This window comes from Mus caroli, chromosome 7, assembly GCF_900094665.2.
Source record: "Mus caroli chromosome 7, CAROLI_EIJ_v1.1, whole genome shotgun sequence".
Lineage (NCBI taxonomy): Eukaryota > Metazoa > Chordata > Mammalia > Rodentia > Muridae > Mus > Mus caroli.
Genome location: NC_034576.1, coordinates 1,420,628 through 1,444,501, shown reverse-complemented (window position 1 = coordinate 1,444,501; position 23,874 = coordinate 1,420,628). Strand labels below are relative to the sequence as shown.

The 23,874-nt window shown below is 50.5% G+C and overlaps 3 protein-coding genes and 1 non-coding gene across 8 annotated transcripts in view; 2 read left to right on the top strand and 2 right to left on the bottom strand.

Annotated features, from left to right (window-relative positions):
* The window catches only part of Fam71e2 (family with sequence similarity 71 member E2), a 16,279-nt gene extending 7,321 nt beyond the window's left edge, over positions 1 to 8,958 (top strand). For both annotated transcript variants that reach the window (XM_021167759.1, XM_021167760.1), the window contains 8 exons: positions 3,263 to 3,287; positions 3,481 to 3,560; positions 3,841 to 3,944; positions 4,025 to 4,077; positions 4,171 to 4,229; positions 4,475 to 5,831; positions 8,594 to 8,678; positions 8,765 to 8,958. In XM_021167759.1, coding sequence (XP_021023418.1) covers positions 3,263 to 3,287; positions 3,481 to 3,560; positions 3,841 to 3,944; positions 4,025 to 4,077; positions 4,171 to 4,229; positions 4,475 to 5,831; positions 8,594 to 8,616 — 1,701 coding nt within the window. In that variant the 3' untranslated portion in view covers positions 8,617 to 8,678; positions 8,765 to 8,958. The remainder of the gene's footprint in view (positions 1 to 3,262; positions 3,288 to 3,480; positions 3,561 to 3,840; positions 3,945 to 4,024; positions 4,078 to 4,170; positions 4,230 to 4,474; positions 5,832 to 8,593; positions 8,679 to 8,764) is intronic.
* A 147-nt stretch (positions 8,959 to 9,105) lies between these two features.
* On the top strand, positions 9,106 to 10,382 carry LOC110298658 (cytochrome c oxidase subunit 6B2). 2 transcript variants are annotated; one of them, XM_021168026.1, is made up of 4 exons: positions 9,106 to 9,244; positions 9,348 to 9,473; positions 10,017 to 10,070; positions 10,203 to 10,382. In XM_021168026.1, the coding sequence occupies exons 2-4, from the start codon at positions 9,362 to 9,364 to the stop codon at positions 10,217 to 10,219; spliced, it is 183 nt and encodes a 60-aa protein (XP_021023685.1). In that variant the 5' UTR covers positions 9,106 to 9,244; positions 9,348 to 9,361; the 3' UTR covers positions 10,220 to 10,382. The 2 variants fall into 2 exon arrangements, with proteins under 2 accessions (XP_021023685.1, XP_021023684.1); XM_021168025.1 differs by having other exon boundaries at positions 10,017 to 10,117.
* A 4,033-nt stretch (positions 10,383 to 14,415) lies between these two features.
* Positions 14,416 to 21,656, bottom strand: Kmt5c (lysine methyltransferase 5C). 3 transcript variants are annotated; one of them, XM_021168199.1, is made up of 9 exons: positions 21,590 to 21,656; positions 19,761 to 19,962; positions 19,455 to 19,620; positions 19,014 to 19,123; positions 18,632 to 18,795; positions 18,460 to 18,479; positions 15,998 to 16,134; positions 15,675 to 15,859; positions 14,416 to 15,563 (listed from the first exon to the last, which is right to left on the bottom strand). In XM_021168199.1, exons 2-9 carry the CDS (start codon positions 19,868 to 19,870, stop codon positions 15,043 to 15,045), a joined length of 1,413 nt encoding a protein of 470 aa, XP_021023858.1. In that variant the 5' UTR covers positions 19,871 to 19,962; positions 21,590 to 21,656; the 3' UTR covers positions 14,416 to 15,042. The 3 variants fall into 3 exon arrangements, with proteins under 3 accessions (XP_021023858.1, XP_021023855.1, XP_021023856.1); XM_021168196.1 differs by having other exon boundaries at positions 21,532 to 21,644; XM_021168197.1 differs by having other exon boundaries at positions 20,136 to 21,611.
* A 1,171-nt stretch (positions 21,657 to 22,827) lies between these two features.
* LOC115031572 lies at positions 22,828 to 22,930 on the bottom strand. Its single transcript, XR_003837253.1, has one exon. It is a non-coding gene; the product is annotated as a U6 spliceosomal RNA (small nuclear RNA).
* Between the last annotated feature and the right edge of the window lie 944 nt (positions 22,931 to 23,874).

Below are 23,874 nucleotides of genomic sequence, written 5' to 3'. Positions count from 1 at the left end.
ATCTCTGAGTTTAAGGCCAGCCTGGTCAAGGAGCAATGGAGCAAGTTCCAGAAGAGCCAGGACTTCACAGAGAAACCCTATCTCAAACTGAAAAAAAAAAAAAAAGAAATAATCCCAAGAATGGGAAGTGGGGCTAAAGGCTTCCAGGTGGCTCAGCAAGTAAAGACACTTGCCTGATGACCTGAGATTGACCCCCAGGTCAAACTAGGTAGGAGAGAACCCATACCCAAGTGTGCATGCATGACCATACACATATACAAAAAGGAGAGGAATTAGGCTAGACTAAACTCAAATTTGTAACAAGCCTGTCAGAAGCCATCTAGGGAAGACTAAGACACACAAGTAAAATTTTCTGGAGATGGCCCACTGTTTTCATGGCCTGTGATGGGTGAACTCTTAGATGCACGTTCCTTAGAGACTTCATCCCAGGATTGCTTCTCACTGCTGATATGCCTTTCCTGTCACTATTACATAGCCTAATGGTTCCTGGGTATCAGCAAACACTATCGGGCAGATTTCCTGCAAATCAAAATGAAGATAAACTTTCATGAATTAATGCTGTTTGGATGAATTAATGACTTTATAGAATTCTGATTTGGTTCAAATAATTTTAAGAAGAAAGCTGTAGGAAATAGCTTTAGGCTGGACTGTAGTGGCGTACACCTTTAATCCCAGCACTTGGGAGGCAGAGGCAGGTGGATTTCTGAGTTTGAGGCCAGCCCGGTCTACAGAGTGAGTTCCGGGACAGCCAGGGCTACACAGAGAAACCCTGTCTCGAAAAACCAAAACCAACAACAAAAAAGGAGTTTTAGTTGTTTTGCCAGAAAGATGTAATAAGATTAGAACTGAGATAGAATGTGCCTGCTCCTCATAGAATAATAAAGGCTGCATAATAAGGGACACAATAAACTTTCACAATTACACTAAGAAGAGAAATAGGCTTGGGATCAATTTGTGATCAAGGGAAAATATTCACTCGAGGTCAGGTCCAAGGATGAAGCCACAGGTGTGCAGTATATGATAAAGCGAGGCCATGTGAAACTGTGGCTTTGAACTTATAATGANCTTACAGAATGAAGCACTGCTTTGAACTTACTATTGACAGCCTTCTGCAACATTTTTGTGTATCATTTTATCTATGAGGTAACTTCATGAAGAACTTTTGTCTAAGAAGGCCATAGAGAAGGAATAAAGTGTGACATTAAAGAGCCCCATCCACCAAATGTATATATGTATTTGTCCACATGTCTATATGTATGTACATACATACATCTGTAAGTATATGTGTATGTATGTAAGTATGCATGAACACTCATGGAGTTGATGAGACAGGTGTTCGGGCCCGAGCAGGGTGTGTGTGTGTGTGTGTGTGTGTGTGTGAATGTGTGTGTGCCTGTGCATGTTATCTGTGTAAATGATTTTCTTTCTTTTCCTTTCTTTTCTCTCTGGTTCATGAAGAGTTAATGAGTTCCGAGCCAGAGAGGTTAGAAGGTTGAAGCAGGAGGGTTGCAATGAATGTGAAGCCAGCCTGGGCTATATAGTGAGTTTTAGGCTATTATAGGCTAGAGAGTGAGAACCTGTTTCAAAATGAAAACAAAAGAAGGAGCTGGAGAGGTTGTTCAATCCATAAGAAGCTTCCCTTGCAAGTTCAAGAATCTGAACTTACACACCCCTCTAGAATTCATGTATGGATGCTAGGTGTGAAATACTTTGAGGTCTCAGTGAGTAGAGATGCTTGCCTGCCTCCACACATGCCAACCTGAGTTGGATCTTTCCATTCCACATGGTCTCCCCTGATTCCCAAGGATATGGTATGTGCACCTCCCCAAAATAAAAAGTAAATGTAATAAAAATTTTGAGGGGTTGGAAAAGTGATTCAGTGCTTAAGAGTACATACTGCTCTTGCAGAGGAATTATGGGTGCTGAAAACCTACAACAAGTGGTTCCCAAACACCTGGAACTCCAGCTCCAGGTGCTCTTCCCCCCACTGGCAGCCACATTCAAGAGCACACACTTACTTTAAAAAAAGTTTATTAAGTGTTTGGTGTGGTAGTATACTTTTAATCCCAGGGTTAGGGAGACAGAGACAGGAGGACCTATGAGGGTTCACTGGACAGTCAAGAGTAGTCTAACTGGTGAGCTTCAGGTCAGTGAAAGACGGTCTCAAAGGAGATGGACAACCTTCCCTGGAATGACATCCAAGGTGATTCTGTGACTACACATACGTACAAATGCATCTGCATACACACACACACACACACACACATATATACATATATGTATATATATATATATATATGCATGCATACAGATGCATATGCACACAAACATGCATCTGTGTAGACATACAAATGTACACATGTGTGCATCTGCATAGAAACACAAACATTTAAAAAGAAGGAGGTGTGTGTGTGTGTGTGTGGCACATGCTTTAAATCCCAGCATTCAAGAGGCAGAGGAAGGATGGTTTTTGTGAGTTCAAGGACATCCTGGTTTATATAGTAAGGTTCAGAACATCCAGGAATACATAGACCCTGTCTCAAAAAGAAAGAGAGAGAGACAGAGACAGAGAGAGAGAAACAGACAGAGAGAGAGAAGGAAGGAAGGAAGGAAGGAAGGAAGGAAGGAAGGAAGGAAGGAAGGAAGAAAGAAAGAAAGAAAGAAAGAAAGAAAGAAAGAAAGAAAGAAAGAAAGAAAGAAAGAAGGAAGGAAGAAAGAAAGAAAGGAAGAAAGAAGAAAGAAAGAAAGAGAAAGAAGAAAGAAAGAAAGAAAGAAAGAAAGAAGCCGGGCGTGGTGGCGCACGCCTTTAATCCCAGCACTTGGGAGGCAGAGGCAGGCGGATTTCTGAGTTCGAGGCCAGCCTGGTCTACAAAGTGAGTTCCAGGACAGCCAGGGCTATACAGAGAAACCCTGTCTCGAAAAACCAAAAAAAAAAAAAAAAAAAAAAAAGAAAGAAAGAAAAGAAGAAAAAGAAAGAAGGAAGGAAAACAGAAGGTGCTAGAGAGATGGTTCAGTGGTTTAAAAGAAGACCTGGATTTAATTCCCAACATAAACGTGGCGGCTCTCAAACATTTTTAACTCCAGTTCCAGAGGATCCAGTGTCCTGTTTGATATACACAAGCACCAGGCATGGACATGGTATACATATATACATGCAGGCATACATGCACATAGAATAAAAATGAATAAATAAACAAATCTTAAACCAAAAATAGAATGAAAATAAGAAAGAGACCTCTGCCAACTGTCCCTCTGTCCACAGGTCCAGTCTCAAGGCAAACTTACAGGTGAGCCATCACTGTCAAAGGCTGGGCCATCTTCTTCTGCGTGTCAGGTACCCTCCCTCAGAACATGGGTGGGGCTCACACACTTTGCAGACTCTTCTGGCCTCGATGGCTGAGCTCACCTGTCCTCAGAGTCGGCCTGCCTGTCAGCACCACTTGAGGTCCTTGAACCTCCCTCTCTTGCCTCTCCTTCCAGTTGAAGTTGCTGATCCCATCTTTCCTTGCAAAATATTCTCTTCTCATAAACCAAAGAAGACCAAGATGAAGCTGACCAAGGTGAAGTAGTCAGTGTGTTTGTGCATGTGCATGTATGTGTATGGGTGTGCGGTGTGTATGTATATGTATGGGTGTGCATTTGTGTGTATATGGGTGTGTGTTGTATGGTATGTGTATGGGTGTGTGGTGTGCATGTTGGGGGGCAGGGAGGTGGGAGATTCAAGTGTGTGAAAGTATGTGTGTGTGTGTGCTGGTGTGAGTGCACGTGTGTTTCTCTATATGTATGTTCCAGAGACTGCCCAGACAGTCTGGCTAACTATCTCCTTCTGCCCATGGGCAGCCAATCAAGCACTCGCTCAGGTCTCAGGCTGTGGGTGACTCTGTGCCTCTCATCTGGTCACAACTGCAATCTTCTGAGGATCAGATGAAAGTCACAAAAAACAAGTAGGCAATGGGTCTTTTGGCTGGTTGTGTTTAGGGTCCTGGATCAGATATCACTAATGTCCCCCTGTCTACTTCTGTAGGTCCTATCTACATGCCTGCTCTGATAGACCTGAACGTCTAATCCATGTTTCTGGTATGAGCAATACCCACCCTCTGCCACCTACATGAACCTGCTTTTGATTTTGATCCCCTTTCCAGAGGGCTCAGACTTCTTTCTGCCCTACAGACAAGGCCAGCATCACCATCCGGACCATCTTCAGCATCATCTCTAACACGATAAACCAGGTCCACTCTATTGCAAAGGCCAGCTATTCACTAGGGGCTGGGGTCTGGACTCCAGGGTACAGGGGAGGAGGGCTGGGGCCTGGAGTCTAGAGTTCAGTAAAGAGGACTGGGATGTAGACTCCAGAGTCTGAGGGAGGAAGGTTGGGATATAGGCTCCTGGGTCAGAAGAAGAAAGGCTGAAAGACAAGACTCCCAAGTTTTGTGTCTCCCCTGGTCCTGAACACACCCACCCCATCCATGTACAGGCCCACAAATGTGATTCTGAGGAAGACACAAGCCAGGCTCGTCTAATTGAGACTCCTTCAAAGTGCATCTCTCAGAACGACACTGGTTTCCCTGTCGTGGTTCCCTCTAGTCACCTGGACACCCTCCTGTGGGCACAAAACCTTGAAGATCTCATGAGTCCTGAATATGCCACACTGTCTTCCTTGAACACATCTTACCCTCCTGCCTTCTACATCTTTCCTCCCAATCCCTCCTTTCTGAAGTCCAAAGACAAGGCCAGACCCACAGGCTCAAAGAAACATGTGAGCCCACTGTGTTCCCACAAAGCTGCATCTGTCCCCATCGAATCAAGGAAAATGCCATTCATTTTGGACCAGTCTAATAAGGTACCAGCTAAGCCTGCTCCAGCTCAGATGGCCTCAGCCCTTCCCACTCCGTCCCAGAAGACCCCAACTGCACTGTGGTCAAGAGGGAAGGCTTCAGCTGCACTTGGCCATTTCTTTAAGTCTCAGCCTTCTGATTCCCAGAAGACCCCAACCACCCCTGGGCACCCCTGGAAGCCCCAAGTTATAACTGCCCCAACCCAGAAAACTTTAACACCGAATCAGAAGCTTCTACAAGCACCTGCACATTCCCAGAAAGCCATGCACACCAAAAAGGACCATCTAATTGTAAATACCCGGTCTCAGAAGGATCCAACTGCCCCATACCAGAAAGCTCTCGACTCACGGGCAAAGGCCCTTGGGGATCCCAGGACATTACAGGGAGGAGGCGTGCTTGAGAGAAAGACGGAAGGGAAACAGGAACCTGTGCTGTTAGTGGGAGGGCAGAATACAACGGTAGTAGATGTGAGGGCCCAGACCATGCCCCTGCATCTGCCCTTTGCCACTACCAAGAAGCAGTCCAAGGAGATCTTGATTGGCAAAACCCAAGAGGCCTTGAAGGGCAGGGAAAAGTTAGAAGACTGTGCCCACAAGATGGAGGAGGAGACAACTGTGAACTTGCCCAATCTAAAGTCCAAGGAGACAGAGATGCAGAAGTGGGTCTTGACCAAGGAGATAGCTGTTGAGAGCCCCTACACAGAGGACAATAGGCCTTTCTCTGCAGAGGGGCTCGCCCTTGCCAAGATGAAGATTATGGCCAACTCCAAACACCATCAACTGAAGCCAGCTACTATCTCTCTGCCCTCCTCATTCTCTGTGACTTCCAATGTGTCTTCCATGTCCGTGTTGACCAATTTGCCCTTTAACACCAGCCAGACGACCTTTTCAGATGGATCACAAGTAGTAGTCATAGAACAATCAGGGTCCTATACTAAAGTGAACAAGGAGAACACACGGCACCAGATGGAGAGGAAGCCTGCAGAGGACTTGCCAGGTACTTTCCAGAAACCCATAAGTGAGTTATCAGACATCCATGTCTGTTTTTGAAAGCTTAAAGATACCTGAAACCTCTGTTTCTCACCACTGGGCCTATCTTAGGTTTGCACGATATGTCCAAACATCCAATGACATCCTTGACCTACACAATATCCCCCACCTCTGAGACAAAGACCTTAGCTAAGGTGCCCCAAAAGTCTGCAGTAAGACACCAAGGACTCAAGGCACAATCACAGCATCACCCTTTGGTGGTGACAGGGTCAACGTTAGAAATTCTCCTTCCTGTCATCTTGTGAATGGAGAATAAGGGGAAAATGGCCACCAAAGGTGAGGTGCCACCAAAGGTGAGGTGCCAGTGAAGGAATCTGGTGCCCATCATATTCAGGTGTTTAGAAAGAGTGGTTGGCATCCACTCTGGGGTGGGGGGAGTGAGATGCTGGGGAGAGGGAGCAGGTTCTCAGGATTGCATTCAAGGCATTTTGTATGCTAACTGCAGACCTTAACGCTGAGCGAACCCATGACTGTTAACTGCAGACCTTAACCATGAGCCAACCCACATCACTAGACATGGAATAGGTATGAAGTGTTGGCTGTGTGGCAGATGAGATCAGATCACTCTAAGCAGTGGGGCACAACCCCCAACCATAAGGCTGGCAGAAGCAGGAGTTGCTGCTTGGCACCTAGTGGCACCTAGTGGCTAGGCATAAGGCATGTTGCTAAACATTCACAATGCAAAGGGTAAAACCCCATTACAGCACAGTGGCCTAAGGTGGCCTCAACCTCAGAGCTGGGGGTCATTTGTGTAAAGACATGAGAGGGCTCAGATGGCGGAGTACTAACCTAGCATGTACACAGCCCTGGGCTTGAACCAGCCAACACTGAATGGAACTAGTAGCCACTGGATGTGTATGGGGGTGGGGTGGGGTGTGGCAAAGCCACACAGAAACTACAGACAAGTTTAAGGACTTTGGCTTTGAGCAAGCTGAAGCTGAAGGGTTGGGACCAGAAGAATAGCTGGAACTGATTTCCAGAATCCAGAATGTGTGTGTGTGTGTGTGTGTGTGTGTGAGTGTGTGATGGCAGAGTACAGTAGTGCCACCCAGGAGATGATGGTAGCCTGGACGAGAGAGTGTGGAGAAGCCTTAGACTCCCCTAGCACTGTGAAGGGTAATAGGATGCCTCGTCGATCGTGCTAGTGATGCTTCAAGAGTCGGGACAAAGAGAAGAAATGGTTCATTCTGGTGCACAGTTGGAGGGGACAATCCATGCACAAACTTCTCTGTGTGTTGGTTGTGACTGTAGGAGTGTGTGCTGGCCTGTGCGTGCACATGTGGAAGACAGAAGTCAACTCCAGGTGTCTTCTTCTGTGACATTCCCCTTTATTCTTTGAGACAGTCTCTCACTGAATTTAGAGTTTGCTGCTTAGGGCTGGAATTGTGCTGGGCTTACAGGACTGGGCCAACATCCCTGGGTTTTAGAGTCCCAAAATCATACCCTCCAGTTTTCATTACAGGCAGTTTACCCACTGAGCCATCTTCTCAGTCCTGGTTTCTCATTTTATTCATTCTGGCACCAAGACTGCAGAAAGTGCCACCCACATTGAGAGTGGGCCTTCCCACCTCCATTAACCCCCGAAGTTTGCCTCCTGGATGATTCTTGATCATGTCAGGTTGACAATATTAACCACCTGCGATGAGGGTTGGGGGGATGTTTAGTGGTGCAGAGACCCTCAGAACCACAGACAGCAGTGGGGCAAGACAGAGAAGGAAGGGCTCAGGGGGTGGTTCTGAGATGACTGGGGACCATGATTCGGGGGAAGTGATTTGGGGGGAGTTACCAGCCTGTGAGAACTGTGGGAGCAGAGGAGGTTTTCAGCAAGGAAATAGAGAAGAGACCAAGGGATTGGGGATATAGCTCCCTTGATGGAGTGCTTGCTTGCCTAGTAGGCAGACAGGAGGCCCCTGGATTTGATCCTGGCACCAAATAGGACTGGGTGTGACAGTTCACAGCTTTAGTCCTAGCAAATGGGAGGTGAAGGCATGAGGATCAGGAGTTCAGGGTCACCTTTGGCTATGTATCAATGTCAAGGCCAGCCTGGACTATAAAGTGACTCTATCTCAAACTATTAAGAGCCCTTGAAATGGCTCAGAGGAAGAAAATGCTTGTCCCCAAGACTGATAGCCTGAGCTCCATTATTGGGACCCATAAGAGGGAGCAAACTGCCACAGTTGTCCTCGGATCTTCGCAAGCACCTATGGCATGCCACACCTCTCCCCCTTTAATGCCAGCACGTGGGAAGCCAAAGCAGGCGGACCTCTGAGTCTGAGGCCATTCTGCTCTACAGAACCAGTTCCAAGCCAGCCAATTTCCAGGCCATTGTGAGACCTTGCCTCAAGGGGGCGGGGGGGGGGACTAAGTAAAAATAAAAATACTCATATATCAAGGGAAAGGAACAGCCCCCCCCCCCAAAGCCAACCAAATAAAATATGTCTATGAAATGTCCGGATATCCATGGAAACAGACAGTAGATGGTAGTTTAAAAGAACCTGGAGATGGAGGCATGGGGAATTACTACTAATGTGTTGGGGTGGGGGTGGGGGGGTGAGATCAAAAGGTCTTGGATCTAGAAAGGTAAGGTGACAATACTGACTTTTTTAAGGCCTAAGTAAACAGCTGTAGATTTATATTTCTACACTCTTGGGTACCTTTCTTTCTGCTAGTCTCCTAAAACATTCTCTGCCTTTCTTTCTCTTCCCGCAGTAAGCAGCAACCCAAGGATTTAAGATAACATAATGCAAGAGACTCGATCTGTCAGCAAATTGTCCAGAAGCCCAATGAGGCCAAGGTACCCCCGAGATCCGGAAGACCCGGACATAAAGGAGTGGGTGTCAGGGGCCAGGAAACATATCCCCTTTCCTCTTTCCCTCACAGGCCAGCAGGGTGCTGTGTACCCCGACTGTAAGGCGCAGAGTGCTGAGAACACCGAGTGTGGTCGCGGAGGGTGGAGGGGATGGGATCCTCCTCCTCCCATAGAGACCAGAGCTAGATATAAGTTTATATTATTGGTGAGGATGGGGTGGGGCAGAGGGAGAAGCTCAACTTTGTAGGGATTAAAAGTCCTAGTCTGAGACTCAAAGCCCTGTCTTTGTGCTGGTAAGTGTACGCGCTCTTGTGTGCGGTTCTCCCAAGGGGACTACGTACAAGAACCAAGCGGGAGGGGCCGCCACTGATCCCACCCCCGCATTACAGACAGCTCCTATTGGCTGGGACTCCCTGGGGGCCAGCCAATCAGGCCTGAGGGTCGTATTTTTTTTCTCCCGTGCTCTTGGGACCAGCCCTCATTCTCAAACTAAAGGCACGGGTGGATTTCGCAGCCCTGGTGTTCCAGCTACTTTGGCTCACTTCAGTCTGGTAAGGACAGGGTGGGTGGTGTTTAGACTGGGTCAGGAGCTGGGGAAGGTGGAAGCACGAGGCGCCCTCTAGGCCCCACGGAGCCCTGCACCCCTTCCTGCAGGAATTGCTACTTGGATGTTGGGTGTTCAAGCCCAGAAGCCCCCTCCGGGCCAATGGACAACGCCGCCCTTTGATCCGCGCTTCCCTAACCAGAACCAGACGCGTAACTGCTACCAGAATTTTTTGGGTGAGACCGGTTGAGCCAAATTAGAGGGGAGGCCCCCACCTGGAGACCGTCGGAGACCGTTGGAATGGGAGGCTGGGCCGCGGCCTGGAGGGGTGGGGCCTGTACCAAAGTGGGTGGGGCTGAGCCATGGAGGGGCGGGGCCTGGAATGGAGGGAGGCAACTGGAAGGGATTAAGTTTGGGGTGAAATGTATTGAGCACGAAGGGATGGAGCCTTGTCAGTAAAGGGCAAGACCAGGACTGAGGGGGCGAGTTCAAGAAAAAAGGAGTGGGACTTGAGGTGAAGGGAGGAACTGAGCCCTGGAGGGGAAAGGTGAAGCAGACAACCAGAAGGTGATGGAGCTCAGTCCAGGAGGGAGTTTGGGGGCTGGAATGGGAAGGAGGAACCCGATTGGTTAGAAAGGGTGAGACTGTCCTGGAAGGGCTGGGCATAAAAGTAGGGTGGGACCTAAGGCTAGAGGGGAGGGGCGTGGCCTGTTCTTGACTGGGCATGACTTGTCTCGCGACCCCCATCCCCCCACCCCTCACCCCGAGGCACTCTGCAGACTACCACCGGTGTGTGAAGACCATGAATCGCCGCGGAAAGAGCACACAACCCTGCGAGTACTATTTCCGTGTATTCCATTCACTGTGTCCCATCAGCTGGGTGAGAGGGCGGAGAGGGGTTGGTGGAAAGGGTAGCGGTTTCAGACTGAGGCTGAGCAGCCGCCGGGGTCCCTCTGCCACTGCAGGTGCAGCGCTGGAATGAGCAGATCAAGCAGGGAACTTTCCCGGGCAAAATCTGACCTTGCACTTGAGCGCTGCTCCCCTGGCTTCATCAACCCCTAGTGGCTGTCCTTTCATCAAACCCCAGCCTGGGTCTCCCCCTCCCTTCACTTTGTCTTTGTGCCACAAATAAAGTTATTGTGCTGGCTGCTAATATTTGTTTCTTTTCTCATTTTGTTTCCTGTGTTTGAGACGGTATCTCATGATAATCCCGTAATTTAACTGATGGACTAGATGGCTCGGTCCTCCCGTTTCTGACTCCCCAGCACTGGCGTTACAGCCAGCCAAGGGCCACTGCACCAGGCTTTTTGCATGCATGTTGGGGATCCATGCATACATGGTGACTGCTTATTAGCTGAGCCTCTGAACACTGCTTCTTTGGATCATGGGGGCAAGAAGGATTGCAGCTCTGTGAGTTAAGGCAGTCATAATTCCCAGACAGGTAGGTAGATAGAACCAAGCTGAGAGGCTCTTGTGTTTTGCTTCTGATCATGAAATCAAGATCTCAACATTGAAGGTAGCTCCTGCCTTTAGTACAGCTCTCCAAAGGCAGACACATGGGAATCTCTGTGAATTTGAAGCTAGCCTGGTCTCCATAGTGAGTTCAAAGCTAACCAAGGCTACATTACACAGTGAAATGCTGATTCCTAAAAAAGCCGCCAAAACATTCCTTAAAAAGAACAACAAAACCTTCTCCAGTTACAGGGCTCTATTGTGTCCTGTCTCTCAATTGCCACACTTGCCTGCTACCAGTCTTCAAATGTCCAAACCTCAGCTTCCTCCCATCCTGTCTGGACCATGTGGGCTATTACACCCTGACCCATCCAGTCTCTGGTCCTGAGGAATCTTTATCCCATGACCCAGTGTTGTTCCATTATTCCTCAACTACCCTGCCTTGACACTATCAGCTTTCATCATGCTGTGCCTTCACTGGCCCCATGTCCCTCTAAAAACATGTTGTCCCCACAATAAGAGCCCTCTTGTCCCAACAAGGCCACAGAGACTTGTGCAACCATCAGCAACCCTGAAACCCGGCACATCTGATTATATTCATTTAAAAAATGTATATGAATAAAATACTCATGTACACACACATACTTTGAACACCTGGTGCCCATGGAGGCCAGAAGGGAGCCTTAGAGCTCTTAGAACTTACAGCAGTAAATGAGCTAACTGAACCATTTCTCCAGCATCCTGCCCCCTTTGATTTCTAATGCAGGTCCACCCTGTGCTCATGTGGAGCTATCTGTCCCTTTGTCCATACATGATGTTTTTTCCACTGACCCCTTTAGCACACTCATACATCTGTATGAGTTATTCTTTCTCCCCATCTTTTCCAATCACAGCCAGTCATTCTGCTTCCAGATACTCCCAAACATGAGTGACACCATTTTACAGATGAGTCTATGTAGCCTTTGAACCAAAGAGATCCACCCATGTCTGCCTCCTTCATACTGAAATTAAAAGTGTGTACCACCACCCTGTCCTGATAACTCCCCCCCACACCCCCCCTTATTTATTTATTTATTTATTTATTTATTTATTTTGGTTTTTCGAGACAGGTTTTCTCTGTGTAGCCCTGGCTGTCCTGGAACTCACTCTGTAGACCAGGTTGGCCTCGAACTCAGAAATCTGCCTGCCTCTGCCTCCCAAGTGCGCACCACCACTGCCCAGCTCCGGACCCCTTTTTAAAAATGTGTGAGTTTAGCCGGGTGTGATGGCGCACGTCTTTAATCCCAGCACTCGGGAGGCAGAGGCAGACGGATTTCTGAGTTCAGAGCCAGCCTGGTCTACAAAGTGAGTTCCAGGACAGCCAGGGCTATACAGAGAAACCCTGTCTCGAGAAAAAAAAAAAAAAGAAAGAAAAAGAAAAAGAAAAAGAAAAAAACTGTGTGAGTGAGTGGGTGGGTGGGCACTGGTGGGAGGTAGCCAGAAGGAGATCAGATGCCCTAGGGCTGGAGTTACTAGAACTGTGAGTAGCCTAATGCCAGATCCTTTGGAAGAACAGCAAACACACTTAACCACTGAGCCTGTTTGTTTATTGTTCTGAGATAGTCTCTTGTAGCCACGATAGCGTCAAACTGTTAATCCTCCTGACTCTGTCTATCTTCCAAGTATAATCCTAACAGTACTAGTAATCCTAACAGAGCCAGAGGCCTCTAGCTGGCTGCGCTGGCATCCACTATTACCCAAAGCCTCCCAGCTAGATCTGAAGTAATCCTCAGACTCGGTCTTAAAAGGCCTCAGGCGACTACATTTAACGCCCAGGTTCAAAGATAGCTTGATTGATTATGCAAGTCATCTTCCCGAGTGACCAACATCAGTTTCTCCAGCTGTCAACCAAGATGGCTAAGACTTGGGTTATCAGAAGCAATATAGGAGGGCAGGTTGAGTTGCTAGGACTGGCTGGTCCCACCCTTGATGACCTGTCTACCACCTACCCCATGGGCTGCTCACCACCCATCAAGGCACACCCCAGATGGCCTGGGATGACTACATCTAGACCTTGCCCTCAGAGCTGTCTGACCACAACCTGAGAGGGAGGAGCAGGGTGGAAGTACAGGGTAATGACAAGGCTTCAGAAAGATACTGGTCACTCACCATCCTGACAGGTGGTATTGCTGATAGAACAGCAGCTGATCAGAGGGCACCGTCAGGGGAAGAGGCTAAATGCTGCCTGGAGACATGACATCACCCAGTTAGGTGTCCGGAGCACAGGATGATCAGCTGAGCACCCATCTTCTGTCCTGCCCAGAGTCCTGGGTCTAAGTACACAGAGTACATGTTCTCCCGATGTCCATTCCTTCCTCTCCTCCTCCCATCCATAATCCCTCTTGTCATTGTTACTTGACTACTTCCTGTCTCTTTCCAACATGTTTTAAGGCCAGACTGGCATCAAGCTTTCCATGTAGAGAAGGCTGGCTTCAAACTCACAGAGAGCCGCCTACCTGTCTCCCAAATGCTGGGATTAAATGTGTGTGCCACCACTGCCCATCCATTCCGGGCCATTCTTATAATCCTGGCCAAATTTGCCCACACTTGACCTACACAAGGAGCCAGATCACACCTTGCCTGCCAGCTCCGACTTGGACTACTTGCCTCCACCACAAACTTTCAACAGCTCTTTAGGACCCCTAGATAGTGTTTCCCCACCTACATCCACTGGGTCAATTTCCCATGATCCCAGGGCCACACCCTGTCTCTTAGCCTCTGCTGCTTAGATTTGAGACCAATTGCTGTTTTCCTCTTCCCTCTAGCTCTGTAGTTCCTCAGAAACCTGCTACTTTCTGGGACTCATGTGCTTCCTGGACAGAGAGGCTCTGCTGTCTTAGTGCTTTGTCATATAGATCTTCAAGACCCCACTTCACTTGGAGACACTGGCTCTCCTCATAGAATCCTATGGCTCCTGGAGCCATCGATCACCCTCCAAGGTCCTCTAAGGGGGAGAAGCAGGGTAGGGAAAGCCCCACCGAGGCAGCACCAGCGTCATGCTGGTTCTTTTCTTGGTTCTTTTTCCTTTTCTGGTATGAAGGATCAAATTTAGGGCTTGGCACCTGCTAAGTAAACCCTGTACCACTGAACTCTGCCCCCAGCTTGTCTTACTCCTCTTTGTCACACAATAGGGAGGCTTGAGGGCAACCGGGTTACAATAGGTTCCCTCCACCCCTTAGCAGGGCTGAGCTGCTTGGCCTCATTTATATCCCCTCCTCTCAAACTGCTCCCGAATAAGTCCACCCACTATGTAGCCTTGGCTGGCCTGGAACTCCCTGTGTAGATCAGGCTAGCCTTGAACTCACACAGATCTATCTGCTTCTGCCTCTTTAAGTGTTGGGATTAAAGGGGTGCCACCACACCAGGCCCTGCTCTAGATCTAGTTGAGAAGTGGCAAGTGTCTGTATGGCCTCAGGCAAGTTACTTTGCTTCCCGGTCATCAGCTCTTGGTTATCTCCTCAGTTCCCCAGAGCAGAGAATGCATTTGGTCATGTCCTATAAGCACCATCTGTGTAGTTACAGGGCTTTATCTTAGTCCAGCAGTCCCCAGAACCCACTGCCCTCTCCCTTCTTAAGGCATATCACGATAGTTGTCAGTGTCGCAGGCATGCCACCTCATCTTCCCAGCCAAGCTGAGGTCTCACCCTCCAACTTGACATCCCATAAAAACAATAAAAAAAACCCTCCTAAGGACTTACAATATTTTAATAAAAAGTTCAAGTTCTTCCAATCCCCCATCATCCCCCATTCCGGTGTGGGGAGGAGAGGAAGCCTTCCCGACACCCCAGTAGCACCAGGGATAGCACCGTGAAAAAGATGAGGTCACACCTGGCCTCCCTGAGACCCATGGGGCAGAGCCAAGGATGTGCCCCTGGGTACCACCCACCTCATCTGACAGCCCCTACCTCCATCAACTGTAGAGCTGAGAGCCAACTCACTCCCCATTGTGGGAGCAGCTCAGGGGAAGGCAAACCCCCAAGTCAATTCCACCCCCTGAGGCCTGGCCTTCTAGAGAGTCGCCATGGAGTGCCCTCCCCCCTTATGGCTTTGCTCCCTGGGAGGAAGAGGCTGAGAGAGGAGGATGACTCCTATAGTCCTGAGGTGGGGGCAGGGATGGGTACATCAAATGGCCAGGGCTCCCTGCTGGGTTGGGGCTGGCTCAGGGGTCAGCAATCATAGAACAAGGATCAGCTCTCTAGGGATGTCCCAAACAACACACTCCCACGATCAGACCTGGGTCAGCTTCCTCCTTCCCTTCTGGAGGGCTCCAAGACAGAGACTCTGCACTCCATTCCGCTCCCTGTAAGCAGCCTATCATGGCTCACCACTATTGATGTCCAGATCAATAGAACCATGACTGACCACTAGCCGGAGGCGCTTAGGTGGGCAGAACGGAGCAAAGGCAAGGGCCTGCTTAGGGATGAAGTCAGGAGTGGGGACAGGACCTGGGTTCCCAGCAGGGGCAGGAGCAGCTGGCAGGGCTGGGGCTAGGCGGGTAAGTTCCACACGCCCCACAGAAGGTAGCCCATAGCGCCGGGCCCAGTACCAGTCCTGTTGTGGGGTCCAGCGAGTCTTGGGGAGCAGGTGTAGGGTCACCATGGCCTCAGCACGTAGCTGGCAGTGGGGACCACAGCCTCCCCATTGGTGCAGGGGGATACAGGCAGTGCGGAGGACAGGGGGCAATGAAGCCTGGATCCTGGGGCGGCGGTGGAGGCGGTGGCGGCGGCGCTTCCTGGGATGTACTATGGGCTGGGGTTGAGGCGCCCGCTGGAGCCAAAGGGGCAAGTAATCCATGTGGGGGCTGGCAGGCAGCAGGCATGAGGGCTGGCAGGCAGCTGTGGAGGTCAGAGACAGAAAAAGTGAAAGCCTGTCAACAGGACCTGTGCAGCTCTTCCTCTGGACAGGTCAGAAAAAGTGACCCAAAGGTAGAGAACAGGCACACTCACCACAGAATGGGTCAGGGCGCAGTGGGGACAGGTGGGAGCAGGCCCACTGGCTCATCAGGCCCTGCTGGCTGCTGACCAAGCTCTGCTGCAGACGCCTCTTTGTCTCTCGGAGCTCATACTTGTCCAGGGGCTTTGGTCGCAGCTCAGGCTCCCTGGGCTGAAGTCTAAAAGCTCCCTCGCCTTTCCTGCAGGAACAGAAAAGGGCAAAGGCAGATGCTGGGCTGGACACACTTTAGAGTGAATCCTGAGGATGCACTGCAGCCCAGCAACCCTTGACATCCCAGGGCAGGTTGCCACACCCTGCCCACGCAGTTCATGCCTACCTCTCACAGGTATAGCATTCACAGTGCTCATTCTTCTCGCCAAAGAAGCCCTCACCATAGAAGCAAGTCACTTCATCCCCTGGCTCAATGTCCCGTAGCACCTTCACACAGGCAGTATTCCCATCTGAGGGCACAAACTGAGGCCATGCCTCCTCAGCACCCTAGCCTGGAGCACAGGGCAGGAGCTGTCCAGCTCCACAACCTGGCCAGGCACCCAGGTCCAAGGGTTCTGTAATGAGTTACCCCACCATTTATTGTTAGCTACTCTGGCTGCAGCCTGTTCTCCACAGAGCCCCTTAAGAGCTTGCCTTCTGTGTCTATCCCTCCCTGTTAGCCAGTGAGCTAACCTGACCTCCAGGCAGGATGCACTGGCACTCCTTGCCTTCTTTCTCTGACTTGTGGACAAGTACCAAACTCTGCCCCTCAGACCTACCCTGTGTCCCCAGCAGAGTCCTTCAAGAGCCACTGCTCTTTGCCATTCTGCCTCTGTGGCTATTTCCCATTCTCCCAAGGCTTGTGTCCACTTGGCAGCCAGATTCCCCTGTCCTCCAGCCCAGCATTTAGGATCACTCATCCCGAGGCTACCCTATAGACTCCTCATTCTTATTTCTCTCCCATATCTGCATCTACCTCTGCACTCCCTATCTGGGAAGGAACATGGTCACCATCTAGCTATCTAGCCAGCCAGCCACTCAAACCTGACACCCAAAGTGATCCTTGCCTGATGTCCTCCAGGCCAACTGGCTGGTGCCTGAATGTAGCACCTCCGAGAGCCTTCTCCTCTCATCCTGCTGCTCTTCCTTGAGGTGGTCCTTCATCACCTGCCAATCTCCTCATGGCCACCCTCACTTTGTATACCTCTTCCCTTTTTACTGAGCCTCCTACACACTGCTGCCATAGCCATCTCGAAACCAAACCTCCCATGATGCTGCTAGAAGGAGAGTCGACTAAGTTTAGTGGTCAGATGGGGTGCCTCATCACAGACCCAGCCACGGGGTGTGAAAGCTTGCCCTCCTGTGCCTCTGGTTTTCTTCAGCGTGCCAGGAAAGTCTGCTGATGCCAGACCACTGTTACCCAAGCTGATGACTGTGCCTGCTGCCCTCTCCTTCTGTCCCACTCAGTGTCTGCATGCAAGGCAGAGGGCCTAGTGGGGGCTGTGTGTCATTCATCCTAAGAGCCTCTGACACACGGAACAAGTCTTGTACGTTCTGAGGTGCCCACCACCTGACCTCGAGAGCAGTCTTAGCGGGTGTCAACAGGAGAAACCTAAGACCCGGCCACACAGCCATAACGCTTTCCAGTTCTAAGTCAGGAAGCCGAGCTTTGACCCTTACTCATGCCATGGGTGCTCCCACAGAGGGCCAGAGGTCTGTGTCCTGACAGAACACAGATGGGGGGCTTCCGGGGGACTGCCCTTACCTTCACACACACACACACTTTTATTTTACGGTCATTGGTGTTTTGCCTGCATGTATGTGTGTGGGAGGGTGTAAGAAGCCCTTGACCTTGACCCACACACAGGTGTGAACGGCCACATAGGTGCTAGGATTGATCCCAGGTCCTCTGGAAGAGCAGCCAGTGAGTGCTGTTAACCGCTGAGCCATCTTTCTAGCCTCCTTTTTAGTTTTTTGAAGACAGGACCTTGTTACTATATAGTCTTGGGTGACCTGAAACTCACTGTGCAGACCAAGCTGGTCTCCAACTTATAGCAATTCTCCTGCCTCTGTCTCCCAAACACCTATTTCACAGGTTACAAGGCAGGGTACTCAACTAAAACTCTGTTGTTGTTCTTGTTGGTCCTGTGGGTTGATCTCAGGTCACTCATTTGCTAGGCAAGAGCACTATACTACCATCTGTTTTGTTTCTGTGGCACTAACTCAGGGTCTTACACACACTAAGCAAGCACCCTGCCCTGAGCTGCATTCCTACCCCTTTAAAATAAACTTTCACTCAGGTTACCAAGATTAACCTAGAACGTACAATTTTCCTGCTTTGGTCTCCCAAGATGTATGAGAAGACAGTATTATACCCACTGGACCTCCCAAACCCTCTGTACCATGTCCAGCCCAGTCACCTCCCCCTCCCTCACTTTGTCCTTCCACCCACAGTTTCTTAGCAGAGGTCCTTGGCCTCCCGGAATTTCTTGGCTTCTCCCCTGCCCCTGCCTTCAAAGCTGCCTGGTGAGATTAGCCACCTGCTAATCTGTCTCCCCATAACACCTTTGCCTCCGTTTTGGTCAGTAACCCAGGCTCTGCTACACCTGATGCCCCTTCTTCCCTGTCTGATGTCCTTGAGGGCACACGCCTTCCCGTGTGCTGCCCACCCTAGGTGCTGCTACCAACTATGAGGGACTGCAAAGGATAGGAAATCGCCTTATCAGGTGGGAGAGTCCAAAACCAGCCCTCCCTCAGTTTCCCTCAGATTCCCACATGCCTGCCCTTTTCACACTCTGAAGGTCTCACCTTGCAGTTGGGTTTGCAGTCTGCAGCCATTGGGTGAACAACAGAGAAAAGAGAAGGAGTGAGCAAGTGAGGCCAGCCCCTCCCCCGTGTCTCATGCACTCGCCTGCCTCCCTCCCCCCCCCCCCCCCCCCCCCCCCCCCAGCATCCATCCCCTCTCCAGCCTTGCCCTCACCATGGTTGATGAAGGCAGCTGGGCCAAGCCACAGCTGGGCACTCCTTTTTCGGGTGGAGTACATGATGCTGAAGTCGTTCTCCCCGGCCCTGAGCAGGTACTCATCCTCTTCGCGCAGCTCTGCAATGCAGCCCACCAGCAGCCCCAGCTTCTCATTCTTCTTCCTGGCAAGAGGCTAGGCTATAGGGCTCTGAGCGACGCCTCCCAGTCTTTGCTGGGGAAGCACCCTGGGAACAGGAGCTCTGAGGCACAGGGTCAGCCATTGTATCCTCCATTCATTCTCTCTCAAATCCACTAGGTTGTCCTGTGTCACTAACCCCACTTCCCTTGGGTCCTACCTCATCCGGAGGGACTGGGTCTCTGCTCCCAGCAGCCCCCTTACCAAGCACGGGTAGACACAATCTTGGCCCCATTGGTCTCCATGGAGTAGCGGGTGCAGGGCAGAATGGTGAAGCCACTCTCAGGCAGGAAGGCGCGGAGGTAGCAGAAAATCTGAGAGAAGAGTGGGGGAGGGCAGGAAGATGAGCAGGGCCAACCACAAGGGCCTCTTTCTCTTGGACCAGGTCTACTTTGTCACTGATTGTGTGGCCTGGGTCATCTCTGGGTCTAGGTGTCCTCATCTGTCAAAGGAAGAGGAGGGTGGACTCATCTCAGCTCACCCGCCCCCAATTCTCTTCTTCTAGGCTTCTGGGCCTTCCTTGCAGGCTGTCCCCAGCAGCAAGGCAGTCTTGGGCCTGGGGGCTACTCTCCTGAGAGATCTAGAATCTGCCAGCTATATGGAGAGAGCACAGTGCAGGGCAGGCTGGGGCATGGGCTCCCTCACGTGGGTCTTGAGAGCAGCCTCCTGCCGAGGGGCACGGCTCTGGAAGTAGTGGGACATCCAGCCTCCTAGTGTCAGGGCACGGAATGCAGCCTCCAGGTCCCGTTGCCTTAGGAAAGCTTCCAGTGCTGAGCGAAGGTGGTGTTGTCGTCGCAAGGTGGGCACAGGACTGGGAGAAAGGGTATGCCTGGGTTCTAGGGACTTCCAGGCCCCCTGGCCCCCACCCGAAGCTTCAGGGAGACCAGGCTAAGAATTGTAAAAACATAAGAGAAAGGGTCCAGGACCCAGGACCCCCAAGTTCCCCCTCACCTGACATTCATCTTATGGGTGCGGAAGCCGAGGTAGGGGTCAAGAACAAGGCTGGTGGCCAGGTCATCATTCTCGCACAGTTCTCGGGCTGTCACTCGATCAGGCCCCATGGTGCTTTAAAAACCATGCTGCTCTGGCACAGAGCATGGATGTGCCGCTCAGGCGCTGCATGGGGTGTCTGTGGGCCCCAGAGCCTGCTTATCTGCAGGAGAGCACGGGGGAAATCAATATTGACTTCACGGGGCTCTATGTAAGAATGACACCCAACAGGTACTTTCGAGTGAAGAAACCCTAAGAAAAAATAGTCCCCTGTGCAGTAAGTATTTCCCTCCCCTCTTGCAAAACAGATGCATGTCCCCCAATCACATATACTACCTTCCCAGGACATGGACACTTTCACGAATGTCAGCACACACAAAGGCCACTTTGCCAAGTGCACATGTAGGAGACAGGTCCCTGTGTACCCAGGGGGAAGGAAGATTAATTAACTGTCTGACATTACTCCCAAGGCTTAGCATGGCAGGAGGGAGTTGGGATAGCTGGGCTCTCATCAAGAGAAAGGGGAAAAGGAACGCCATTGGAGCTTCTGGCCTGCCTTTGCTGACCCCCTGCTAGGCTGATTCTCTCGTCTTCAGCACCTCCCTCCAAGGTCACCCTCCTCTGGGGAGTGGTCAAAAGGTTGTGGGTGGAACCCAGGCAGCCATTAGGGGAAGAAGGATCCAGTCCCTAATGCCTCTCGGAGGATTCCAGCAAAAGGGAAGCCCTCAAGAGGACAAAAACAGGAAGAAGGGAGAAACAGAAAGGAGAGGAGGAACAAGTCAAAACAAAAGGGTCGGAGGCAAAGAGAGGAAAAAAATAGATTCAGAAAACCAAATCAAATAAAATGGAGGGACAGGTTACCCAGTACCCTCACTGTGGTGTGTCTGACAATTCTGCGCTTTGGGAGAGAGCAAGAAGGCAGAGTGTGGCAAGACACACTCCGCCACTCTGGGAGAAAGATCTGGAAAAAAAAAAAAACAAACAAGCAAACAAAAAAACCAGGTCTGGGTTAAATGAAGAGGGTGCTTAGAAAAAAAGCCTGGAAGCTGGGAAAAGACAAAGTGAGGTGTAGGGAGTATGGTGTGAAGGGAGAGAAAGGGGAGAGAAAGATGGAGGGAAGTCAGAAAGGATTGGCGGAGGTGGGGGGAGAAGGCACCTGAGGTTGCAAGGGAGGAGCCCACGAAATCCAAAGGGTAGATATGCCTGGGGTCCAAGGGAAGGGCTTAGCGGTGCCAAGCAGGGTTTGAGGGAAGTCCTGGGGGATTTGAAGTGATGGAAACCTGAAAGATCCTAGGGGTTCGAGGAGGGAATTGAGAGCGCTAAGTAGCTAACTAGAGCCTGGGAAGGTTGCAGAAGGGGGCTGGGGAAGCAGAGAGTCAGAGGAAGGGCCTCAGAGACCAGGAGAGCGAGACAGGAGTCAGGAAGTGCCCAGAGTGTGACAGGGTAGGTTACGAGGCAGGAAAAGGTGGTGGGGATGGGCCCTGGTGGGGCAAGGAGCGACTCCTAAGGCACAAGGAAAGTCCTGAGAGTGAGAGAGGAATCTGCATGGGCTCCAAGGGTGCAGGGAAGGGTACGAGTGAGGAGCGCGTAGATCCGCGGGGCTGGAGACTTGGACCGCAAGGTTCGAGGAAGGGCCCGGGGACAGCCGGTTCAGGGGGTGACTGGGAGGCCGGGCGGCGCGGGGCGGGGGCCAAGAGGGGGCTCAGAGGTCGGGCCCCGCGCCGCCCCTCACCCGCTTCTCCTCCTCCTTCTCCTCAGGAACCCGCGTTGCAGCCGCCACCTCCACCCACCGCCTCCTCCGGCTCTCGTCCGACACAGCCGCCGCGCCTCCCCTCGGCCGGCGTAACAAACAGCTTAACCTTCCTTTGGCCCAACCCGCCGTCACTCTTCCGTTGCTATGAAACTCGCGCTGTTCTTATTGGCTGACTCTCGTTGCTCTCTTTTTCCCGCCTCTTCTGGCCCCAGTCGGTGCCCTGACAAAACCCCTCCACGCCCACTCTGTCAATAAATCCAGCGAACTACAGCCAATGGCTCCGGTCGCTGTCATTCAGGCGTTGCAATAAAAATCTGTCCCGCCTCTTCTTCCGCACTGCCCCAAATCAGTGCTTTCATTGGCTTAAAGAGCCGTCGCTCCAACAGAAACTCTGTTTGGGTCAGGTTATTCAGGTCCAAGTGAAAAGAAGGAGGGCCTTGTCAGAGACAAACTTCGTATATTATTGGTTGGCCTTGGACAGGACCACGCTTCCATTCGCTAAGGCCTCCGCCCATCACCCTAAATCCGGAGCTCTAGTCTCTTTCTTTCAGCTTGAAGTGGGGGGGGCAAAATCTCTGAGCGAACCAGGAAGGAAAGAGGTGAATGCACACACGCGCCATCGCGCCCCGGGCCCCAGGAGACCATTGGTTGCTATGGCAACAAAACTTCATTGCCAACCCTGCTTAGCAAGAAGACCTTTTCTCTTTCCCAATATTCCTTATCGTTTGGAAAATTGTACCTACAAGAACTCTGTGAAGTTTTCTTGTCCTGCCTGTGAACAGTTCAGAAAGAGACGACGCTGAGAAGTTGGGACTTAGAAGACAAGCTCTGATTCATGGGGCACTCCCCTGGGGAAACCCCTGTAATTAAGATTACCCACCTCTTCAATCCTGCAAGTATAATTAGCAGGATATCATAATTACGTCCAATCAAGTAAGCTTACTTTTGTTTTTGTCTTTCCTGAGTTATCTATTTGGTGGGTTAGGACAATGCCTACAGCACAGAATGTTTTGTTACTACAGACTGAAGGAACAACCGATTGAAGTGAGATGGGACATTGAAATGGCCCAGTGTGTAAAAGCACCTGCCCACAAGTCTCATAGCCAGGATCCGCATAATGGAAAGAAAGCACCGACTCCTGAAGGTTGTCCTTGACCTCCACATTCATGCCAAGGCACACCCACACCCACCCACCCACACACACACACACACACACAATTGATTAAATCATAGTAGCTTCTCTTTTGAGACATGCAGCTTTGACTGTCCTAGAACTCACCATGTAGACCAGGCATGAATTTGCTCGTCATCCTTGCACAGGAGCCGTGCAAATCTTCACGGTATCGCTCCAATTTCAGTATATGTGCTGCTGCAGCATTTTGTTTTTAAGGAGGCTGAAGTTTTGCACTGTTCTGTGATCTTGGGGTTTTGCCAACTCACAGCTTCATGGTTGCGTCTACAAAGCAAATATCATACACTGGTATACTTTCAAGTGTCTGAGGTCCATGTCTCACCACCCTTCTCTCTCCTGAATTCTAAGACAGCTCCCTACCCTAAGCAGCTCTCCGGGTAAAGATGACTATATCTTCCTTGGGTGCTGTCACATTATATGAGATTTTCAAACGGCTAATAAAAATATATTTAAGGAAAAAAAAACCCCACTAAATAGTAAAGTGTCTTCCAGACTGTTGAAGTATATTCCAGGATGACGGTATAGCCTGTGGGTATACAATATGCACCATGGGTGAGGCTTGTGGTTTGATTTCCATTTTGGAAGAAAAAGAGATGTGCCTAGCAAACAACTGGGTAGAGAGATTTAATACAGCAACATGGCTACTCTGGCTGGAATACATTCGTGTTCTTAGCACACATCTTTAATCCCAAACAATGATGCTAAGGTTAGTTTGTAGAAGGAGGCGCCTGTGTTTGAAAGGGATGTTAAATGAGAAACGGAGTGAGGAATCAGAAAAGAGTAGATAGAATAGGGATATGCCCAACTCTCGTGAGAACAGAGAGAAAACAAGAGAGAGCAGGGCAGAGAGAGTGAAGGAGAGAGGGCAGTTTTACCAGGATAGTTGTATAGAGACAGGTGAGAGAGAGAGAGAGAGAGAGAGAGAGAGAGAGAGAGAGAGAGAGAGAGAGAAGCGCTAGACACAGGTGAAGACAGAACCATTTAGAGAGTAAGAAGGAGCCAGAAGATTAGAATAGATGGCCAAAGTTGGTATAAGGCCAGGCAGNGAGTGAAGGAGAGAGGGCAGTTTTACCAGGATAGGAGAGAGAAGACAAGAGAGAGAGAGAGAGAGAGAGAGAGAGAGAGAGAGA

Excerpts from the sequence above, each read along its gene's own strand:
- LOC110298658 (XM_021168025.1), top strand. The coding sequence starts at position 9,362 with ATGTTGGGTGTTCAAGCCCAGAAGCCCCCTCCGGGCCAATGGACAACG. Across the intron at positions 9,474-10,016 it reads CTGCTACCAGAATTTTTTGG|ACTACCACCGGTGTGTGAAG; the intron begins GTGAGACCGGTT and ends GGCACTCTGCAG. Across the intron at positions 10,118-10,202 it reads CACTGTGTCCCATCAGCTGG|GTGCAGCGCTGGAATGAGCA; the intron begins GTGAGAGGGCGG and ends CTGCCACTGCAG.
- Kmt5c (XM_021168199.1), bottom strand. The coding sequence starts at position 19,870 with ATGGGGCCTGATCGAGTGACAGCCCGAGAACTGTGCGAGAATGATGAC. Across the intron at positions 18,796-19,013 it reads ATTGTGTCTACCCGTGCTTG|GAAGAAGAATGAGAAGCTGG; the intron begins GTAAGGGGGCTG and ends GCCTCTTGCCAG. Across the intron at positions 15,860-15,997 it reads GAATGCTATACCTGTGAGAG|GAAAGGCGAGGGAGCTTTTA; the intron begins GTAGGCATGAAC and ends CTGTTCCTGCAG.